Below are 20,190 nucleotides of genomic sequence, written 5' to 3'. Positions count from 1 at the left end.
ATTCCTATTTGGCTTCCTTGATTTTTTTTCTAATAAAATAAACATTATCTATGGTCAACTCCAATTATTATTGTTGAAAATTTTGAAGCAAAACTAGTGACTTTTGTGGAAATGACTATGATTCACTCAAAATGGTGAAAAGTACTTTCTTGATGATTTTTGCTTTTCACATGCCACTTTTTCTCTTCAAATTTCAAGTTTTTTGACTCTTTCAAGTTTCAACTAATATAGTAATGAGAAAAGATAGCAAAGTTGACTAGGTTACCATTTTAAGATGTAAAAGGACAATTATTTCATCCACCTAATTAAGGCATGTAAATTACTTTTAAGGATGAAACCAATCTTGCCACTCATTATTTTTTCCTCGTTTTAATTTGTTCATCTTATTTCTTTTAGTCCTTTTTGGGTTATTCAATAATTTCAATTTTCCACGTGACATGTTTAACACTATCGAGCTATTAAAAGATAAATTTAAAAAGTCCAAAACTGCCCTCAAGTTTGCAAAATATTAACCTTTGTCCTTGTTCACTAAGGGCTTTCATTTTGAACCTCAATTAAAACCACACATTTGAGTAAAATAGTCCAGGTAAGTACCAACACTCATAGCAAATATATGTCAAAAAGTTCAACAATAGAAGTACTAGTGAGCCAAACTTTAAACGGAGGGTAATGCAATACTTTTCTCAAGTACGCGAGTAAATATGACCTTTTCCCCCCTTTTAAAGTGTTGGCTATTAGTTTGCTCGCACCTCAACTACTTCATCAAGTATATAAGATCATAACATTTTATAAGATCATCAAAACTACACTGAAAACAGATAATATGGAGAAAAGAGGACATACCAAAATAGATCATAACATTTTATTGTCATGCCATAGCCCAAATAGGATGCTAACAACATATCACACAGCTTTGGCCAACACATATATATATTACACAACCACCATGACAAACAGTACTATAACATTTAACAAAAAGACCTGCAGCTGCACCTGCAGGTAATTTGTAACATTTTCCGAACCAGATATAGGAACAAAAGCGTTGAAATATCTCCGAACCAACGATTGACTATGGGATAAAGCTAAAACCTATATAGAGTTATAGACATATATGAAAATAAACTGACTGCTAAACCTTATTTAAAAACATCTATAAGTTCCTTCTAACCAGCAGCATGACATCTCTTACTACTCCCTTGTAATAACGCCATGCACGATCCTCCAACCTCTACATCTACATGGTAACAGAAAAACCAAACTGAGAACTATAGGTAATTGAAATCCACCTGATCAAAGGCAGATTGTGATATCCACTGCTTGATGTTCATTTGAGTAATCACACTGCTAGTACCAAACCGATGCGTCTTGCTTCGTCATGTCTTCATGTGAAATCCCAGAAAGACATTCAGAGAGATCTGTGGATTGCAAATTGAATGGAGATCCAAACATGAAATTGAAATCATCATTAGAGCCTGCATTGAATGGTGAAGTTAAAACCTTGCTCTGATCAAACCGATCTCCCTGCACAAACAAGGAGTTGTTAGCAGAAATGTTGGTGTCCCCGAAGATGCTTCCCTCCAACACATTCCCTTGGCTTTGAAGGTAATTGTTCTGTTGAATGCTAGGTTGTTGAAGAGGCTGCTCTTTGGACATCACAACGTTCCCCGCCATTGAGCTTTTGTTTCCTTGAACATTACTTTCATAGAATGACATAAGCTCATTGATCACCCTCTGCCCATCTGCAGGAACCCCAAGTCCAGATGTATCAAACGAGGGCGGAGCTGGGTTGACCGGAAGCGAAGCCTGCTTTGGCTGAGCATACTGTTGAGGGAAGACAACTGGCTTGACTTCCTCCACGTGAAAGTTTGGAACTCCAAATTGGGAGGTATTTCTGAAAAGGCAAGTTAACTGATGATTGTCTCTGCTGGATCTGTCTGGAAAACCATTGCGAAGCTCACTATGAGGACATTGAAGACACTCACAAGTATATATCTTCGGATCCATCAGAAAAGTCAAGTCATCAGCCGGCTTCCTCTTGCGAGTGAAATCTAAGTTGGCAAAAATGTCACCCTTCATTGGCTGAGACTGTTGTAGCAGAGGCAGCTTCTCCTTGAACATCTCAACATTGACATTCAGCAAACTGAGATGGTTTGGCTTTTGCTCTTGAATATCAAAGATAGGGTCATCAATAGCACCTTCAACATCATACTCACTGCTGTCATTCATAGTGAAGGTTCCACTACCACCACCTGAGGACAAAGGTGGACAGCGATCAGGATAAAGTTCACGAGCCAAAACTTCCTCCTGATTGATGATGGCAAGCCAAGTTGCACTTTCCTTCGCTGTCATCTTGTCCTGCAAGCACTTCGATTGCCTTACCAGCTTGCGAATCTTAGCAATATCAGGGGAGATGTGCTTGATCACCGCTGTGAGGACACCAACCTTCCAAGCCTTCTTCAGATCATGAGGCTTCTTATAAGGTGGAGGACCTTGATCATTTGGCAGTCCCAATTGAGGCCACCAATCCTCCTGTCCATTTGGCCACCATGGAGGTGAAACACCTTTTTCCAATGGAAATCGCCTCTGAGGAGGATCACAATGTTGCATTAAAGCTGACAGTAAAGAGCCAAGGGTGGTATCTTGAAGCTCCTGCAGAGTGTGAGGAGTAGGACCAATCGGATTAGAACCCTCATTCTTGCCAGGGATGGCATTGTCAGCTTGGTACTTTGCTATGGCAGCAGGTCCATTGCGATCAAACCTCACTTTATCCTTCCACCACTCCCTGAGATTATCCGATGCCCCAGTCACTGGTTTGCCTTTCTCCGGGATAATTCCATAAACAAAACCCTGAGCTTTACATACTTCCATCATCTTCAACATATACTTCAAGATCCCATCTTGTGCCCTGGACATCTTCTTCCTCCTAGCTTGCTCCTGAGACTGGCGTTGTTTGACAGCATCAACACCTTCCTTACCCTTACTCATTTCTTTCAGCCTTTTCAGCTTCATCTTGTCCCTCCACATCCTCTTCTCCAGCTCATCCACATCGATCTCCTCATCACTATCGTCATCATCCATCATCGGCTCCGGCTCAATCAGTGGAACAGCAGCTACTGTTTCCGCCTCCTTCAGCGGAGCAGGGAAGAAATCAAGATCACCACAAAACCCAATGTCTTCAAACATCATCATCTTGGCAGCCAAATTTAGGTTTGAAAAAAAGCAGCAACCTTCAAAAAACAAAATAATATTAACAACTATCCTCAAAATCCACAAGTTATTCTATCCTCTTCACATAAATTTTGGAGATAGGACAAAATATATAGTAGTTGGTCAATTAGATGATCACCTTCCCTTCTGCAAATACAAGTATATGAAAAATAAGAAAACTAAATTGATTACATCTAGCAACAACCAAAAGCTATATCAATCCAAACAAGCAAGCATATCTAGTCAAGATAATTAGTGGCCATAAAGAAAGTGAAGCATCATTATCAGAAGCACCTATATAAATATGTAGAACTGATATCACCAAAAAAAACAAAAAACAAAAAGTGATAAGACATGTGAAGATCACAACAAACACATGGACATGGAGCTCAACTAAAAGCTAGGAGAAAAAAGTAGCCCTTTTGGCAGAAAGTTAGTACTGACATCCGTGATATAAACACTTCCATCAAAAGAAGCCTAGATTTGTACACAACAGTTAAAAAACCAAAGATCATCTTGGGGGAAAAAAGGGATCTTTACTTCATTTTACAAGAACTCATTTCTAGCAAAATTTGACAAATTTCTAGATCTGAAATATCAAAAATTGCTACAGCCCCACAACCAAAAATCACAAATACAAAATAGAACAAGAGAGAGAGGAGGGTGAGGGTTTGGGGGTAGGGGTGGGGGTGGGGGTGGGGGTGGGGGGTTCTTCAAAACCTTGTAACTATCTCTCCCAACTATCTGGTGCCAGAGAACTGGAGATGCCATCTATCACTTGATGTGAAAAGAAATACAAAATTCAACTAAAACAATCTACAATAAAGCAGAAAAATACAATCTTGAAACAAAACTCCAATTTTTATGCTGAATCACAACAGAGAAAGCTATCCGGTAAAACCAAGATCAAAAATGAAGTCAAATAACAGAAAAATCCAATCTTGTATCAAAACCTCCAATTTTTATGCTAAAACACAAGGCAAAAACACAACAGAAAAAGCTATCCAGTAAAACCAAGATCAAAAAATGAAGTCAAATAACAGAAAAATCAAATCTTTGAAAAAAAGCTCCAATTTTTATACAGAAACACAGAGATAAACACATCAGAGAAAGCTATTCCAGTAAAACCAACATCAAAAATCAAGTCAAAAAACAAAAAAAAAATCCATTTTTATACAGAAACACAAGGCATAAACACAACAGAGAAAGCTATTCCAGTAAAACCAAGAACAAAAATCAAGTCAAATAACAGAAAAAATCCAATCTTGAAACAAAAGCTCCAAGTTTTATGCTGAAACACAACAGAGAAAGCTATTCCAGTAAAACCAAGATCAAAAATGAACTCAAAAAACAAGAAAAAAAAAACAATTTTTATACTGAAACACAAGGCATAACACAACAGATAAATCTATCCAGTAAAACCAAGATAAAAAACTAAACTCAAGTAACAGAAAAATCAAATCTTTAAACAAAAGCTCTATTTTTTATACAGATAAATCTATCCAGTAAAACCAAGATCAAAAAATCAAGAAATCCAAAATGTATCTACATCAAAATCTAATCTTTACAAAGTAAAAAGGCAAGAAAAAGAAGAATACCTCAAAGGGGTTTCTTCTTTTTGCTTCCAAAATTTTGTTCAAGAATTGACCCTTCAGAATATAGAAGGTAGAGAGAGAAGACGAGAGAACAAAGGGAATACTTTTTTATTACATGGATATAAATACTAGTATTTGTTGTGTGGGCTTTGGCGGTGGTGTAATAATATACTATTGGGGAAAGATGTCAAAATCTTTTCTTTGTTAGCCAATCCAAAAAATGAACTTATTTCCTTACTTTCTTGATCTATTGCTTTCATGAATTTTCTTTATTGAGAATGAAAATCATTATATATGGATACGATCGAGTGGTAAATTTTTTTAATTTTGAATTCGGAATGTGAATATGAGTTATCTTTGTTAGTAAGTATTTCATTTTTTAAATCAATTAGGATTTACTTATTTAGGAGAAGAACATTTCAGCTTACGTATATTAATCTTGAAATTATTATTTTTTTAATGTCGGTGATAAAAATATATGCAAATATTTTATATGATTGAGTGTAGCATTTTTGCGAAGTTTTAATGTATTTGGACACGCGTTAGAGAGAAAAATTTCAGGAGTCGTGTCAAAAATAACATGTAGAGACGCTCTTTCTTTCTGCACGAGATTCATGAATTTTTCTTGTTGAGAACACAGGAGAGCTATTGAGAATTCTCCTATGAATCAAATAAAATTTACCGACAAAGAAAAGACATCTGGCAAAGGATTTATCTGGTTCACAGGAGAATCTGACAAAGAAAAGGCATCTGTCAAAGGATATATCTGGTTCACTAGAGAATCTGACAATAGTTTCCATTTTGCTTTTTCTTTTTCTTTCTGCTTCATTATTCATGGCTTCTACCTTAATATTGATTTTATCGTAAGAAATAGTGTGAGGAATTCATTGATTCTCAACAAGAACATAATTTGAGCTTTTGAGAGCGGAATTTCCAAAAAGAATGTGTTTTTTTCATAAGGGTGTCCTTAAAGATTTTATATAGCTACTTTTAGGACTTTGTGTAGTTTAAATTATGTACTTTGAATAACGGATCACGTCTATTGTTTAAGGAAATAATATATTTTGTGGTTTGAGATTAAAATATATGTAATTTTTTTATATGATTACGTGTAGTATTTTGCTATGTACTACTATTTTGGAAAGGACTTATGTAGTCGCGCCAAATTTTTTTTTGCTACATCTATTTCGGAACTGAAGTTGATCGCGCCAAAAGTAGTTTGTCTTTATTGAGAGGAGAGGACCTGCGAAAGCATAAATATTCAAAAAAAAAAAAAAAAAGGTCGCGCCATAGGTAGTTATTTGTTCGTAAAATTATTATTTTTTATACAAGACCCCAAAAAAATTTCTTAGTAAGATTATAACAGTTTTGAGAGAAAATGGTCTATGAAAGGGTATATATTCCTCATAAGGATATTTTAGCACTTCGCTATGCATATTTTATACGATTATGTGTAGTATTTGCAACGTATCACTATTTCAGGAAGAACTCTAGCAGTCGATCCAAAAGTATATTGCTACATATCATTATTTCGGGAAGAATTTCAGCAGTCGCGCCAAAAGTAGTTTGTCTTTGAGAGGAGAGGACCTACGAAGGGATAAATATTCATGAAAAATTTCAACGATCGCGCCAAAAGTAGTTATTTATTCGTAAAAATTTTTTTTATTGAGAATATAACAGTTTTGAGAGGAAAGGATCTATGAAAGATATATATTTCTCATATAAGTATATATAGTACTTTGATATGCATATTTTATAGAGATAAGTGTCAAAAACATACTTAAACTATCATATTTTATTAAGTTTCATACCTAAACTATCACTTATTAGTTTGAGAAACATACTTCTCTATTTTACTACACTCTCTCTTTTATTTTAAAAAAAATTGTCACATCACACTCCACATGGACAAAAAAAATTATTTGATAAAAATTAAATAAATTATTAGTATTAGTTAAAGTTAAAGATTAAAGTATTGTTATCCCAAAAAAATTATAAATAAAATATAAAATATTTTTCATATCCCATTCCACCACTCTCCCCCTCCCCCCTCCCCACTTTTTTATTTTTTAAATTTCCTTTTATAAAAAGGTTTTAAAAAATTCTTATTTCATCTCCTTACCCAACCCCCCCCCCCAACCCCCAAATAATAACTTAGATAATATTTCAATTTAAAAAAAAAAAAATTCTACCCAACCTCACTTAACCCTCCGCTTCCAATTTTTTCTCGCGTATATATATATATGTCTCTGTGTGTGTTTTTAGAAAAGTATATTTTACTTGTTGCAAGACTTTTTTTTAAAATAAATTTTAAAATTCTGTTATATTCGGTACCTAAGTAGAAAAAATATATGTTCCTAAAAATATATGAACATATCTAACACAAAATGAGAAATTGTAAAAATAAAATAAAAAGGAATGAAGGGTTAGATGGGGTGGGGTAGAATTTTATTGTTTTTTAAAAAATAAAAATAATATCAATTTTTTTTACGAAAGGAGTGGGGGAGGGGTGAATTTTTTATTTTATAAAAAAAATACAAGGACGGGGGGATTGTCTGGGAGGTGGGGTTGTATAGGGGGAGGACGTAGTGGGGTGGAGTGGAGTGAGAAAAATATTTTAAATTTTATTTTTATAAAAAAGTAATTTCTTTTTTATGGTAATACTTTAATCTTTAACTTTTAACTAATATTAATAGTTTATTTAATTTTTGTCAACGTGTGAAATGTCATGTGACAAGAACTTTTCAAATAAAAGAGAGAGTGTATTACACACATCACTAAGGTGTGTTTCTCAAACTAATAAGTGATTGTTTAAGTATAAAACTCACACTAAATAGTTTAGGTATGAAACTCAAAAAAATGAGATAGTTTAAGTGTGTTTTTGACACTTATCTCTATTTTATATGATTACGTGTAGCATTTTGCTACGTATCACTATTTCGGAAAGGACTTCAGCGACCGCCAAAAGTAATTTATTTTTTAGAGGAGAGGACCTACAAAAGGACAAATATTTGTGCCCAATGTAGTTATTTATTTGTATTTTTTTTCTTTTTATAAAAGATCCAAAAAAAATTCTTATTGAGATTGTAACAGTTTTGAAAGAAATGATCTACGAAGAGTATATATTTTTCATAAGGATATATGTTAACATTTCATATGGTCACATTCAGTTCTTTATTAAGCTTAAATAGTATATTTTGAGTAACTCGTACTAAAATTAACGAGAAGAATATTACGAAAGACATATATTGATCATGAAAAAAAAAATTATGTCTACGAAAAAAATTTATGTGCAAATCTTAAAAGATTGTGTAGTATTTGTAAGTTTTTAAGCATATTTTAACACATTTCAGCATTTTGTGAAAAAAAAAATAGAAATTGCATCAAAATTAATATGTGAAGACACTCTCTTTATGCAAGAGATCCAAGAATTTGAGTTTTCAAGAGGGGTATTTACAAAAGGGTATGTATTATTCATAACGGTATATGTAAATATATATATATTTCATATAGTTACTTTTAGTACTTTGTATTTATTTATATTGTGTATTTTGAATAACGAATCACATATATTGTTTCTGAAAATTATATATTTTGATGTTTGAGATAAAAATATATGCAAATATTTTATTACGTATAATATTTTGCTATGTAAAACTATTTTGGAAGAACTTTAGCGGTCATGTCAAAAGTGATTTGTCTTTGAGAGAAGAGAATCTAACAAAGGGTAAATATTTAGCAAAAAACTTCAGCTACCTTTTTTCTTCGAGGGATGGGATTGGGTGTATAATAACATTTTTTTAGGATGTTCGAAAAGAACTCCTTGTTCAATTAAGGAGAAAATGTTGGAAGCTCATGGATTTTGAGTTTCTCTCCTTTCGAATCCGGGGTTGGGCCGTTCCCTTTGATTCGCGCATCGGAAATGAGCTACAGATCAAAATTATCTAGTAAAGAAATCGGGGTTAGCGGTTGACTGAATCACCCTTCACCCGACGGAGGAGGTTAAAACTGATTCAGAGCTACGCCATCCACAAACAGATACCCAAAGTCTAAGGTGACCTTTGCCAAAACAAGACCCACGATAACTTCACCAATATGGAACGATCGCATTAAAAATAGTTATTTGATCGTAAATTCTTATATATATATATATATATATATATATTTCTTATTAAGAATATAGCAATTTTGAGAGGAAAGGATCTACAAAAGATTATATATTTTTCATAAGGATATATATTAATATTCCATATGGTCAAATATTTTTTCCAAATACTATGACAAAACACATGGTGAAATTTCACCCAATTTTCCGTCCAAAAATATTTGAAAATCTATGACGAAACACTAGCTAAAACTAATGTCGGATTCTTCTATGAGTGAAATGAAATTTATCGGGGAAAAAAAAGACTTATCACTGATTATTGATTCATAAGAAAATTCAATAATAGTTTTAATTTTACTTTTTTCTTTCTTTCTGCTTCATTTTTCATGGCTTCTTCCTCATATAGTTATACTTTTAGTATTTTGTGTAGTTCAAATTGTGTATTTTAAATAACGGATCACATTTATTGTTAATGGAGATAGTATATTCCGATGTTTGAGATAAAAATATATGTAAATATTTTATATATGGCATCAAAAATAGTTTGTCTTTGAGAAGAGAGGCTTTATGGAAGAGAAAATATTCATAAAAAATACCAACGGTGCCAAAAGTAGTTAATTGATGGTAAAAATATTCTTGTCAAATTAATCGAGATGCGCAAAAATTGATCTGAACACTACGGTCATTAAAAAGATATATAATTCTCATAAATATATATGCTAATATTCCACATGGTCACATTTAGAGCCCGTTTGAACTGGCTTAGAAAAAATAGTTTTTAAATTAAAAATAAAAAATCAAACTGAAATGACTTTTAAGTTAAAAAATAAAAAGTAGGGGAACCTACTTTTGATTTTTAACTTATTTTAAGTTATTTTTAACTTTATCAAACACTTTCTAACTTATTTTAAGTTATTTTTATTTTTATCAAACACTTCCCGAAGACATTCATGAATATATATTTGTTTATGTCTGAGAAAAAAATATTTGTACGAATCTTAAATGATTATGTGCAGTATTTGTAAGTTTCTGGTGTATTTTTGACACCTTTCAATACTTGAAGAATTTTTTAAGAATATCGTTACTTTTAGTACTTTGTGTAGTTTTTTTACTTCTTCTTTTTTCTTTTCTTTTCATTTTTTTTTCTTTTCCTTTTTCATTTTTTTCATTCCTTTGATCATTTTTTTCTTTGTGTAGTTTAAATTATATATTTTAAATAACGGATCACAACTATTATTCATGTAAATAATATATTTTGATGTTTGAGATAAAAATATATGTAAATATTTTATATGATTACGTGTAGTATTTTACTACATATCACTATGTGGAAAAGAAAATTAGTTATTTAATTGTAATTTTTTTTTATATAAACAAGACCCAAAACAATTTCTTATTGAAAATATAGCAGTTTTGAGAAGAAAGAATCTACGAAAGGGTATATATTTCTCATAAAGATATAGGTTACTCCCTCCATTTCATATTAAGTTAATTTTTTAGGTGTTTCACACCCTTTAAGAAAAGTAGATTAAGGCATAAATTGAACCTAGTTTTCCATTTTTACCTTTATTAATTATTGTCAAATTTATGATTAAAATAACTAAATATTAATTAACCACTAATTCCAATACTAACTAATGAAGGGTAAAATTGGAAGAACACTCTAAAAGTAGTCTTGAAAACTGAATAATTAAGTTAATTTGAAAAATGAAAAATGCCTCAAAAATTAACTTAATATGGAATGGAGGGAGTACTATATATTCACATTAGTACTTTATTAAGCTTAAATAGTGTATTTGTAACTCGTACTAAAATTTAGGAGAAAAACATTATGGATCCCAAAGGAATTTCATATGATCAACTTTGGTAATTTGTTTAATTTTAGTGTATTGAGCAACTATAGTAGGGACTAGGGAGACTTAAGGAATTATATAATTGACGATAAAAATAATCTTAGAAATGTATAAATAATTTATAAAATTATGTTTAGTATTTTGCTAAATTTTTATGTATTTCAACATGTATCAATATTACGAGATAAACTTCAAGAATTACACCAAAAATAGTATATTTGATCGTGAAGACAACCTTTTTATAATGAACAAGATAAAAATATATAGTTAAGTTTCATATTTTGCTTAGTATATATTTACCAAATATCTAGTACTTAAATTATATACTTAGTTGGATAGGAACATAATAGGTGAAATAATAAATATTGTAGCATAGAATAAGAAAAGGAATAAATTACTCAACTATGTTATATGGGAACTCATTTATGAAGATATCTATCATTATTAATAACGTTAATTAAAGAGGGAAAAAAAGAAATAAAGAGGTAGATACATTTGATGAGTGTATTTAATAAAGAAGTTAATGTTCTGAATTAGGAAATTAATTAGTGATAAACTACTGACGTCAGTGATTACATCTTTTTATTTTTTATTCGATATCCAATTTTTTAGATTTCACTTGAGAGATTTTACCGAAAATATTATCATTATCGTATCTAATATTCAATTTTCGTATCAAAATTTAATAATCTGAAATGCTTTTTAACAAAAAAAATTATACGAAAGACTTTACTTTCAAAAGCTTCTAATTAAGAATAAATGAATCATATTTATCTCATCAAAATTGTATCGATAATATCAATGATTAGTATTTTAGAAAATCGAACAAATTAGTATGATTAATGCATGATTTTCTCGATGAGTATGTCAAAATCTTACCTGACAAATAAAAGATTTTAAAGAGATAATATTAGCTGATTATGATGAATTGGTTAACCTTTTTATTTCTATTCGGGAAAAGATAGAATTATCCCCTAGATTATGATCGAAATTTCAGAGATATATCGTAACTAAATTAAGGTCCTTTTACCCACCCCCACCCCCACCCCCACCACCGAACTCATTTTTTGATAATTTTGTACACCTTTTGATTTATGTGGTACACTCTGTGACTCCACGCAGTTGAAGCGCGCGGAAGATAGCTACCACGTAAGTCAAAAAGGTGTACAAAATTACAAAAAAAATGGGTTTTGTGGTGTAATAGGACCTTAGTTTAGTTAATGTGTGTCTCTGGAATTTCGGTCATAGTCTAGGGAGGTAGTTGTACCTTATCCCTTTCTATTTTATTATTAATCAAGATAAAACAGTACTCTCTCCGTCTCTAATTACTTGTCCACATTTTTTTAGTTGTCCCTAATTACTTGTTCATTTTGACAAATCAAGAAATGACACTTTTTTTTTATCTATTGTACCCTCAATTACTTACTTTGAAAAAGGTAGAACTTCTTGAAAATTTTAAGTTTTTTAATTCATCCACTTCATAGTTACGAATAAGGGTAAAATGATAAACTCACTATATTAATTATTATTTTCTTAATAAAAATGTTAATTCAAAAGTGAACAAGTAATTAGGGACGGAGGAAATACTTTTAATGGTGTTGACATGACATAAAATTAAAACTTAAAAAAAAATTGAGATCTAAATAAATTACAAATATTTGTATGAATATATATATATATATATTAATCAAATTTCTTGGGGTGTGGCATACCTCTTTAAAAAAATTAGTTGATGATATTAATTACAGGACAAAATGTCAATATTATTATTTTGTTTCTTTCCAAAAAAAAAACAATAAAATTGAAACTAGAAATAATTGAAAAAAAAACATTAAAGAGATAGATAATTTTAGAAAAAAAAATTGTATACATCCTTACACTTTAATTTTATTTATTTTTTGGATCATAAAAAAATACGTTAGAAACTAATTTATTTTGGATCAGAAAGATATCATAAAATTCAGAAGTAATATAAGTTGAGGTAAATAAGGTAAACTTTATCTAGCATAAGGATGAAATTTTGCCTTGAGAGTCCATCAAATGATGTGGTGCAATGAATGAAGTTATTTTTTTCATAATTAGAGGTCTCAGGTTCAAGCATGGGTATGAAAAAGTCTTTGGCAGGGAGCACGTTCCTCCAAATGGGGCATTATGTAACGCGAAGCTGAATATAATCAAGCTCCAATATAGGTATCAAATATCGAATGAAGAACAAAAATGGAAATTTTGCCTTCAGAGGAGGGGTAGGGAGGGGGGGGGGGGGTAAGTGACCCATGACCTTTCTTTTCAAGTTCAAGTGGGAATGCCTTAGGCGGCGCAAATTCAAATATAATCGAGCTCCAATGATATGAGCCACCAAATAAAGGAAAAAATGAAAATCTTGCCTTAAGGGGGGGGGGGGGGGATGACCTTGCCTTCAAGTTCAAGTGGGAATCCATTGAAGTTAGAGCCGTCAATATGGGCTAGGTCCGTTGGACTAGCCTGGCCTAGCCCGTGATTTAATAGGGCTGAGCTACCATTTTTGGAGCCTATTTAAAAAAAAGAGCTTTTTAGTCGATCTAAATAAGCCGGTCGATTTGTGGGGCTTGGAAAATATGGATAGAACTGGCTCGTGGACCAAATAAAAATAAAATAGAGTATTAAAAATAACAAGAGTCTAAACTCAAAATCTATTTAAAGTTTGAAATATTACAATTTAAATACAAATTATGTTTATAAATATGTACTACATAAAATAAAAATTCCCTAAAAATTCTAGGGAATCACTACATAGGTCGTAGCTTGTGAAATATTGTCATAATTTTTGTGTTTTATTATGATCATTAGAAAACAATTAGGTTAATATTTCTATTTAGCTATTTATGTTTTACTTGAAATCAAACTTAATAAATATTAGAGAAATATTATAAAGATAACTTTATTTGTGGATTTGATTAACAAATAGTAATACTAACACCATGTAATATTGTCTTGTCAATATTTATAATATTTTTTAATTATAATTTAATTTAAAAAATTATAAAAATTATAATTTTAAGAAAAAAAGGTTGGTCCAGCAAAGTCCGTAGTCCACACACTTATGGCATGGACCAATCATTTTCTGGCCCATATAAAAAATAAGCTAACCCAGCCTAATCCATCAAATTTCAAAACATGTATGAATTAGCCTGATTAAAATGGACGGACTCATATTTACAGCTCTAATTGAAGTGTTGAATGGGGGAAAGACAAAGGGACATCATTTTTTGTAGTTTTCTTGTGATCTTGACACTATCTTTTGGAATTTATCTTTGGGGTATTTGTCTTTTTAGTCCTGATTTTTGGGTCCTTGGTCAATGTCGATAAGCTTCATCTATATTATTGTTACAATAATATTTAGAGTTAATATTACTTAAATATGACTTGGTATTTGTATATTTCTGTTATATTTTAAAATTAAATATTTATATCCATTATACTATGAAAATCTAACACTTTTAGTATCTTAATGTATAATTCTTGCAAGCAAATTAAAATTATACATAAAAAGTTTTTGATGTAATTTAGAGATATTTTAAGTGGAAGGATAAATTAATTAATTATTTTATTAAAACATATTTTAATCAAATTCTTGAATAAATATATTTTAGAGTTTAATCGTTATTTAAAATTTCATAAGAATACATTAAAAAATTTAATTTATAATTTTGATTCGTTTTTTAAAATAATTATATTTTAATATACTTAGTTATGAATATACCTCATAGAGGTGAGGGTGTAGAATTTTTATAATATAGAGGGTATTAATATTCGATTTTAAGGTGGGTGGGTGGTAGCGAAAGAAAATCATATTATAGTTATAAGATATTTATTTGTAAAACACTTTAACTCATTTTAAACGTCTCATGTAATTAAAATTTCACTAATAGGGTAAATAACGAAAGAGTTGAAGAAAAAAAAAAGTCTTTTTTTCGTAACATACATTTTTTTTTTTTTTTAAAAAAAAAGCTTCTTTTTTTGGGTAAATGCATTACAAGATAGAAAAGGAAAATTGCATTTATGGCTAGAGGCTAAGAGTGGAATTAGGAAAAAGAATTATTGTATAGGATCAAAATAGGTCAGGGACATCTTGTGGGATTTTTTAAAAAAAAATCCTAGTTTCCGTCTGTTTTATATTAGTTGTTATTACTATTAAAAAAGTAAATCAAAGTTAGAATTAATTAATATTTTTATTTTGATTCATAATTAAATTTTTTTAAAAGTAAGTGAATTGCCTATATTAAAAAAATAATAAGAATAAATTAGTTAAAAAAATACTTTTATTTTATAATTTTTAAAGAACATGAAAAAAATTTGACAACTAATATAAGACAGAGTATGAATTGAGAGAATCGAATGTTTTACCAAATTTGGAAAATTCCTTCCAAACAATAATCAATATAGGATTTGAGATATTTCTTAAATAGAGTGGCAACTCATATCAGGTAAAGTTTAATTGGTTAATGAGATTTGAAAATTTCTCTTTTATTTAAGACACTAATTATATGTATATTTTAGGCGGTATAAATATAAATTAATTAATTTTTACTATTTTAAGTAAAATTATTCAACAAATAGAGGATAATACATGAGAAATATGGATAATCATGAAAAATATCTCTATTAGTTAAGACACTAATTATATGTATATTTTAGGCTCTTTTTTTTTTTAAAAAAAGAGAGAGTTAAAATGCTATTAAATCAATCATAATTGAAAAAAAAAATGTCATCCATTAATAGTTAGGTAAAAGAATGCATTATCATCAATAGTTTGATCCAAAAATGTTTCTATTGTCATCTTTGAGTCAAAAACATTTTTCGAATAGTAAGGAAGGGTATTCAAAAGCTATTTTGTTAGTTGGAGGGCATTTTTGAGTGAAAAACATAACAAAGGGTAAAACTGACCCTTATTGAATAGTTTAGGAGAATAATCGACACCTTTTAATGTAAATATATGAGGTTTTTTATGTTTACATCTTTATATTTTGATCTTTTGACTTTTTTTGTATATTTACTTCTTCATATTATGGTTTTTTTTAATTTCTTCATATTTTGAATCTTGTAAGTGCAAATTCTGACTCCGTCCCATTGATGAACAAAAACAAATTTGAAAACCATAGCTTGTGGCAAATTTGTGCAAAAGCAGAGGTGGACCTATGTGATAGGGTAGGATGCACGTGCACCTATTAATTTAAAAAAAAAAACTATGTACATATATTTATGTATGTACCTTAAAGAACTATCATACTCCTTCCGTCCCATTTTATATGTCACATTTTTACTTTGCACTTGCATTAAGAAATGATGTAACTTTACTCTTCTACCCTTATTTAATGTTTTCTTAAGTCAACTTTATTAATAAATGACAAGATTAATTAACTATTCTATCAAGGGTAAAAAAGGAATAATATGCTAATTTATGCATTGATTTTATGAAATGACAAGTATTGTGGTCCAACTATTTATAGAAAGGGATGCCATATAAAATGGGACGGAGGGAGTATAATATTTCTATAAATAGTTGGACCACAATACTTGTCATTTCATAAAATCAATGCATAAATTAGCATATTATTCCTTTTTTACCCTTGTGAGTTATTAGCATTGAAAACAAACATTTGACCAACTTAGAAAAGTTAAGTAAATGATTCATATTCATTGGTTAAATTAATTAATTCATATTCATTGATTGAAAACTTGAGTTCCAAAAAAATTAAACAAGGGTAGAAGGGTAAAATTACATCATTTCTTAATGTAAGTGCAAAGTAAAAAGATGACATATAAAATGGAACGGAGAGAGTAATGACCCTAAGTCATTTGGTTAGCGTCTTGCCTTGAGTGAGGGCGGACGGACCAAGTTTGAGTCTGGGCTACATCATTTTCATTTTTAATTTGATAATTATGAAAATGCATAAAATGTGAGGTAATAGGTTTCGAACAAGCAACCTAATTTGTGTAAAGTTGTGCCTAAATTACCAGTTCGCAAAGTGAGCTTCATTCAATTACGTTATTTGATTAATTATATTTATATCTAGTACATCAGTTCTATCATGCTTAATAAAATTTTCAAACAAGGTGATGTGACATTGTTTCGACTTATATGCATATGTCTTTAGTGATGCCCCCACTTTTCTTTAAATTGTGTATCCGCTTCTATGCCAAAAGGGAACTCAATGCCAGATGCAATTAAAAAAAGGTATAATATATAAACATAATTCTTAACTTGGCTTCAGTAACTATGACTTTTAACTTTGAGTGTGCACAAGTAGACACTTAAATTGTATAAAATTAAACAAATAGACACATTTGTCCTACGTGACAATTTTATGTCCTATGTGTATTATGGCACGTAAAACATGTGTGTCTACTTGTTTAATTTTATACAAGTTTAAATTTCTACTTGTATACACCCAAAGTTGAAGGGCATAGATGTCAACTGAAATCAAGTTAAAAATAAATACAACACAAAGTTGAGTTTCAACACAATATTACTGCGTGGTTCGTTAGCTTGAGCTAGAACATTTATTTTAAGAATATTTTTATCAATGTAAATAGTTTTTCAGTTAAATAATAGCCAATGAATATGTATTCTTTTAATGTTTAAAAATATGATATTCATAAAATATACATTTGCTCTAAAATAATGTATACATATTGCTAACAAATATAATTATTTTTAGTCTACGAACAAACTATGTAATTTTTTCAATAGTCTTTTAAAGTGGGGAAGGGGTGGATGCTTATTTTTCAATCCATTTAAACTTAAGTGTTAATTTCATTAGTTAGTACTTAGGAACTTTGTTTTTTTGTGGTATTCCTCGCAATGAATGAGTAGGTGCTAAAACAAGTAGGATAGAGGGAGTTATTCAAATTTCTTCTAAAAAAATTTATATTATTTATATATGATTAAAATTATATATATATAGACTGCAGTGAGTTAATGCCATTTGAAACCTAGAGCCGCCGTCACCGCTTTTTTCATGATCACGATGACCGCTAGCCAGCATCGATCGGAGGCAGGTCAGCAGACTTTTGCCAGTTTATTCAGGTCGACATCAGGGAGACAATGGGTGTGTTTGGTATGAAGGAAAATGTTTTCCTGAAAAACAAGTTGATTTTTGACTTATTTTCTCATATTTGGTTGGTGAGTAGAAAATATTTTCCGGAAAAGATTTTTAGTGTTTGATTTATGAATGAAAAATATTTTTGAGAAATATCTTTTATTTTTACTAGAGTAGAAAATAATTTTTGAAATTGAAAATAGTTTTTAAAACAAACTTAAATTTTTTTTGGGGGGTGGGGGGCTGGTAGGAGGTGGGTGGGGAGGTTGAGGGTTGGAGTGAAAAAATAAATTTTTGAAGTTGAAAATATATTTTAAAAACAAAATTAAATATTTTTTTGGGCGTGGGGAGGGGGGGTGCTGGTAGGGGTTGGGTGGGGTGGGGTGGGGGGGATTGGGTAGGGGTAAAAAAATGAAATTTTGAAATTGAAAATATTTTTGAAAAACAAACTTAAAATTATTTTTTGGTGGTGGGGCGGGGGGTGGTAGGGCGTGGGTGGGTAGGGGTGAAAAAATGAAATTTTGAAATTGAAAATATTTTTTAAAAACAAACTTGAAATTTTTTATTTTTTTTTGGGGAGGGGGGGTGGGTGGGTGGGGGTTCTAGGGGTGAAAAAATGAAATTTTGAAATTGAAAATATTTTTTAAAAACAAACTTAAATTTTTTGTGGGGAGGCGGTGGTGGGGGTGGGTGGGGGGGTGTGGGGGCTGGGTAGGAGGTGGGTCGTGGGGGGGGGGTCAAGGGTAGGGTGAAAAAATGAAATTTTGAAGTTGAAAATATTTTTTAAAAACAAACTTAATTTTTTTTTTTGGGAGGGGGGGGGTAGCGGTGGGTGGGTGCGGGGTAGGAGGTGCGTGGGGGGTCAAGGGGTAGGGTGAAAAAATGAATTTTTAAATTTGTAAATATTTTTTAAAAACAAACTCAATTATTTGTTTTGGAGGGGGGTGACTGGAGAGGGGGGTGGGTGATCGAGGATCGAGATGAAAAAATAAAAATTTGAAGTTGAAAATATTTTTTAAAAATAAACTTAATTTTTTTTCTTTTTGAAGGGGTTGGGGGCTAATAGGGGGGTTGATGGGGGGGGGGGGAGCGAGGGTAGTGGGTAAAAAAATAAAAATTTGAAATTAGAAATATCTTTTAAAAACAATTTTTAATATTTTTTTGGGAGGGGGTGGGGGTAGGGTAAAAAAATTGAATTTAAAAACAAGCTTTAAATTATTATTTTTTTTGGGGGGGGGGGGGGTTTGAGGGTAGGGACAAAATAAATTGATTTTTTCAACAAAAAAATAATTGTAATTTGAAGTTGGAAGAGAGTTTTGGAAAATGTTTTCCTTAAGTTTAGAAGGGAAGTCAGTTTCCTTAAATTTGAGGAAAATGAGTTGATTTGGAAAACATTTAGCCCAACCAAACATGAGAAAATTGGAAAACATTTTCCGAAAAATGTTTTCCTTCATACCAAACACACCCAATACCTCTACCTTTAAAATCAATATCGTACTTACATGGAGAGCCAAGAATCATATGGGACCAAGCGGAGGTAGAGCAGATGATAGTCAATGAGAATCTCCAATATGCAGTGGTTGGAAAGTTTTCTTATTGCTGGCCAGACATACAAGAACTTCGCAAAATAATACCCAAGCAATGTGGATTGAAGGGGGAGTGCAATATTGGATTGCTAACCAACAAATATGTGTTGATCAGGGCTACACTCTTGGAAGATTATGTCAATCTGCTCTCTAAACCAGTTTTCTATTTAACACAACAAAATTGGTCCTATCCGATGAGGACCCTAAAGTGGGATCCATTATTTAACCCAGAGGAGGAGACATCAACGGCTATAGCATGGATTTCCTTTCCTTCACTGCCCCCAAACTTCTTTGGGAAAGAAACAGTATTCTCACTAGCTGCAGCAGTTGGAAAACCATTGCAGGTGAATATGGTGACTAAAAATCATACTAGACCTAGTTGTGCTAGGGTTAAGGTTGAGGTAGATCTTCTTAAGGAGTTTCCTAAGCGAATTAACATTGGATTGAAAAGATCTAATGGCGAGATTGTAGAAAAGTGGATCAAGATAAAGTATGACTATATGCCCAAATATTGTAAAACATGTATGATACAGGGGCATGATGAAGAACAGTGCTATGTTGAGCATCCAGAACTTCACCCAGCTAGGCAGAAAAGGAGCACAGGGACCACTAATATGCAAAAGCATGGACAGGGGGAGATAAAGGATAAAAATGAAGAAACAGCCAAGGGGAAAGAAGGTCAGCAAAATAGGAAATGGGAGGGGCAAAATAAAGAAGAGAGATTCCAGGAAGGGAAACATAATAAAGGGGGGCCAAGCAAGAAGA

General features: G+C 31.1%; 1 protein-coding gene across 1 annotated transcript in view; it reads right to left on the bottom strand.

The window, feature by feature from the left end:
• Positions 1–848: 848 nt before the first annotated feature.
• LOC125817462 (protein ETHYLENE INSENSITIVE 3-like) overlaps positions 849–20,190 on the bottom strand; it is a 124,142-nt gene continuing 104,800 nt past the window's right edge. The window contains exons 2-3 of the mRNA XM_049497000.1: positions 4,806–4,883; positions 849–3,227 (exon numbers count right to left, since the gene is read on the bottom strand). Coding sequence (XP_049352957.1) covers positions 1,345–3,189 — 1,845 coding nt within the window. The 5' untranslated portion in view covers positions 3,190–3,227; positions 4,806–4,883 and the 3' untranslated portion in view covers positions 849–1,344. The remainder of the gene's footprint in view (positions 3,228–4,805; positions 4,884–20,190) is intronic.

The sequence above is a fragment of the Solanum verrucosum genome, unplaced genomic scaffold (genome assembly GCF_900185275.1).
Source record: "Solanum verrucosum unplaced genomic scaffold, falcon-dt-bn FXZP01000434.1, whole genome shotgun sequence".
NCBI lineage: Eukaryota > Viridiplantae > Streptophyta > Magnoliopsida > Solanales > Solanaceae > Solanum > Solanum verrucosum.
This window is presented reverse-complemented; position numbering and strand designations above follow the sequence as displayed.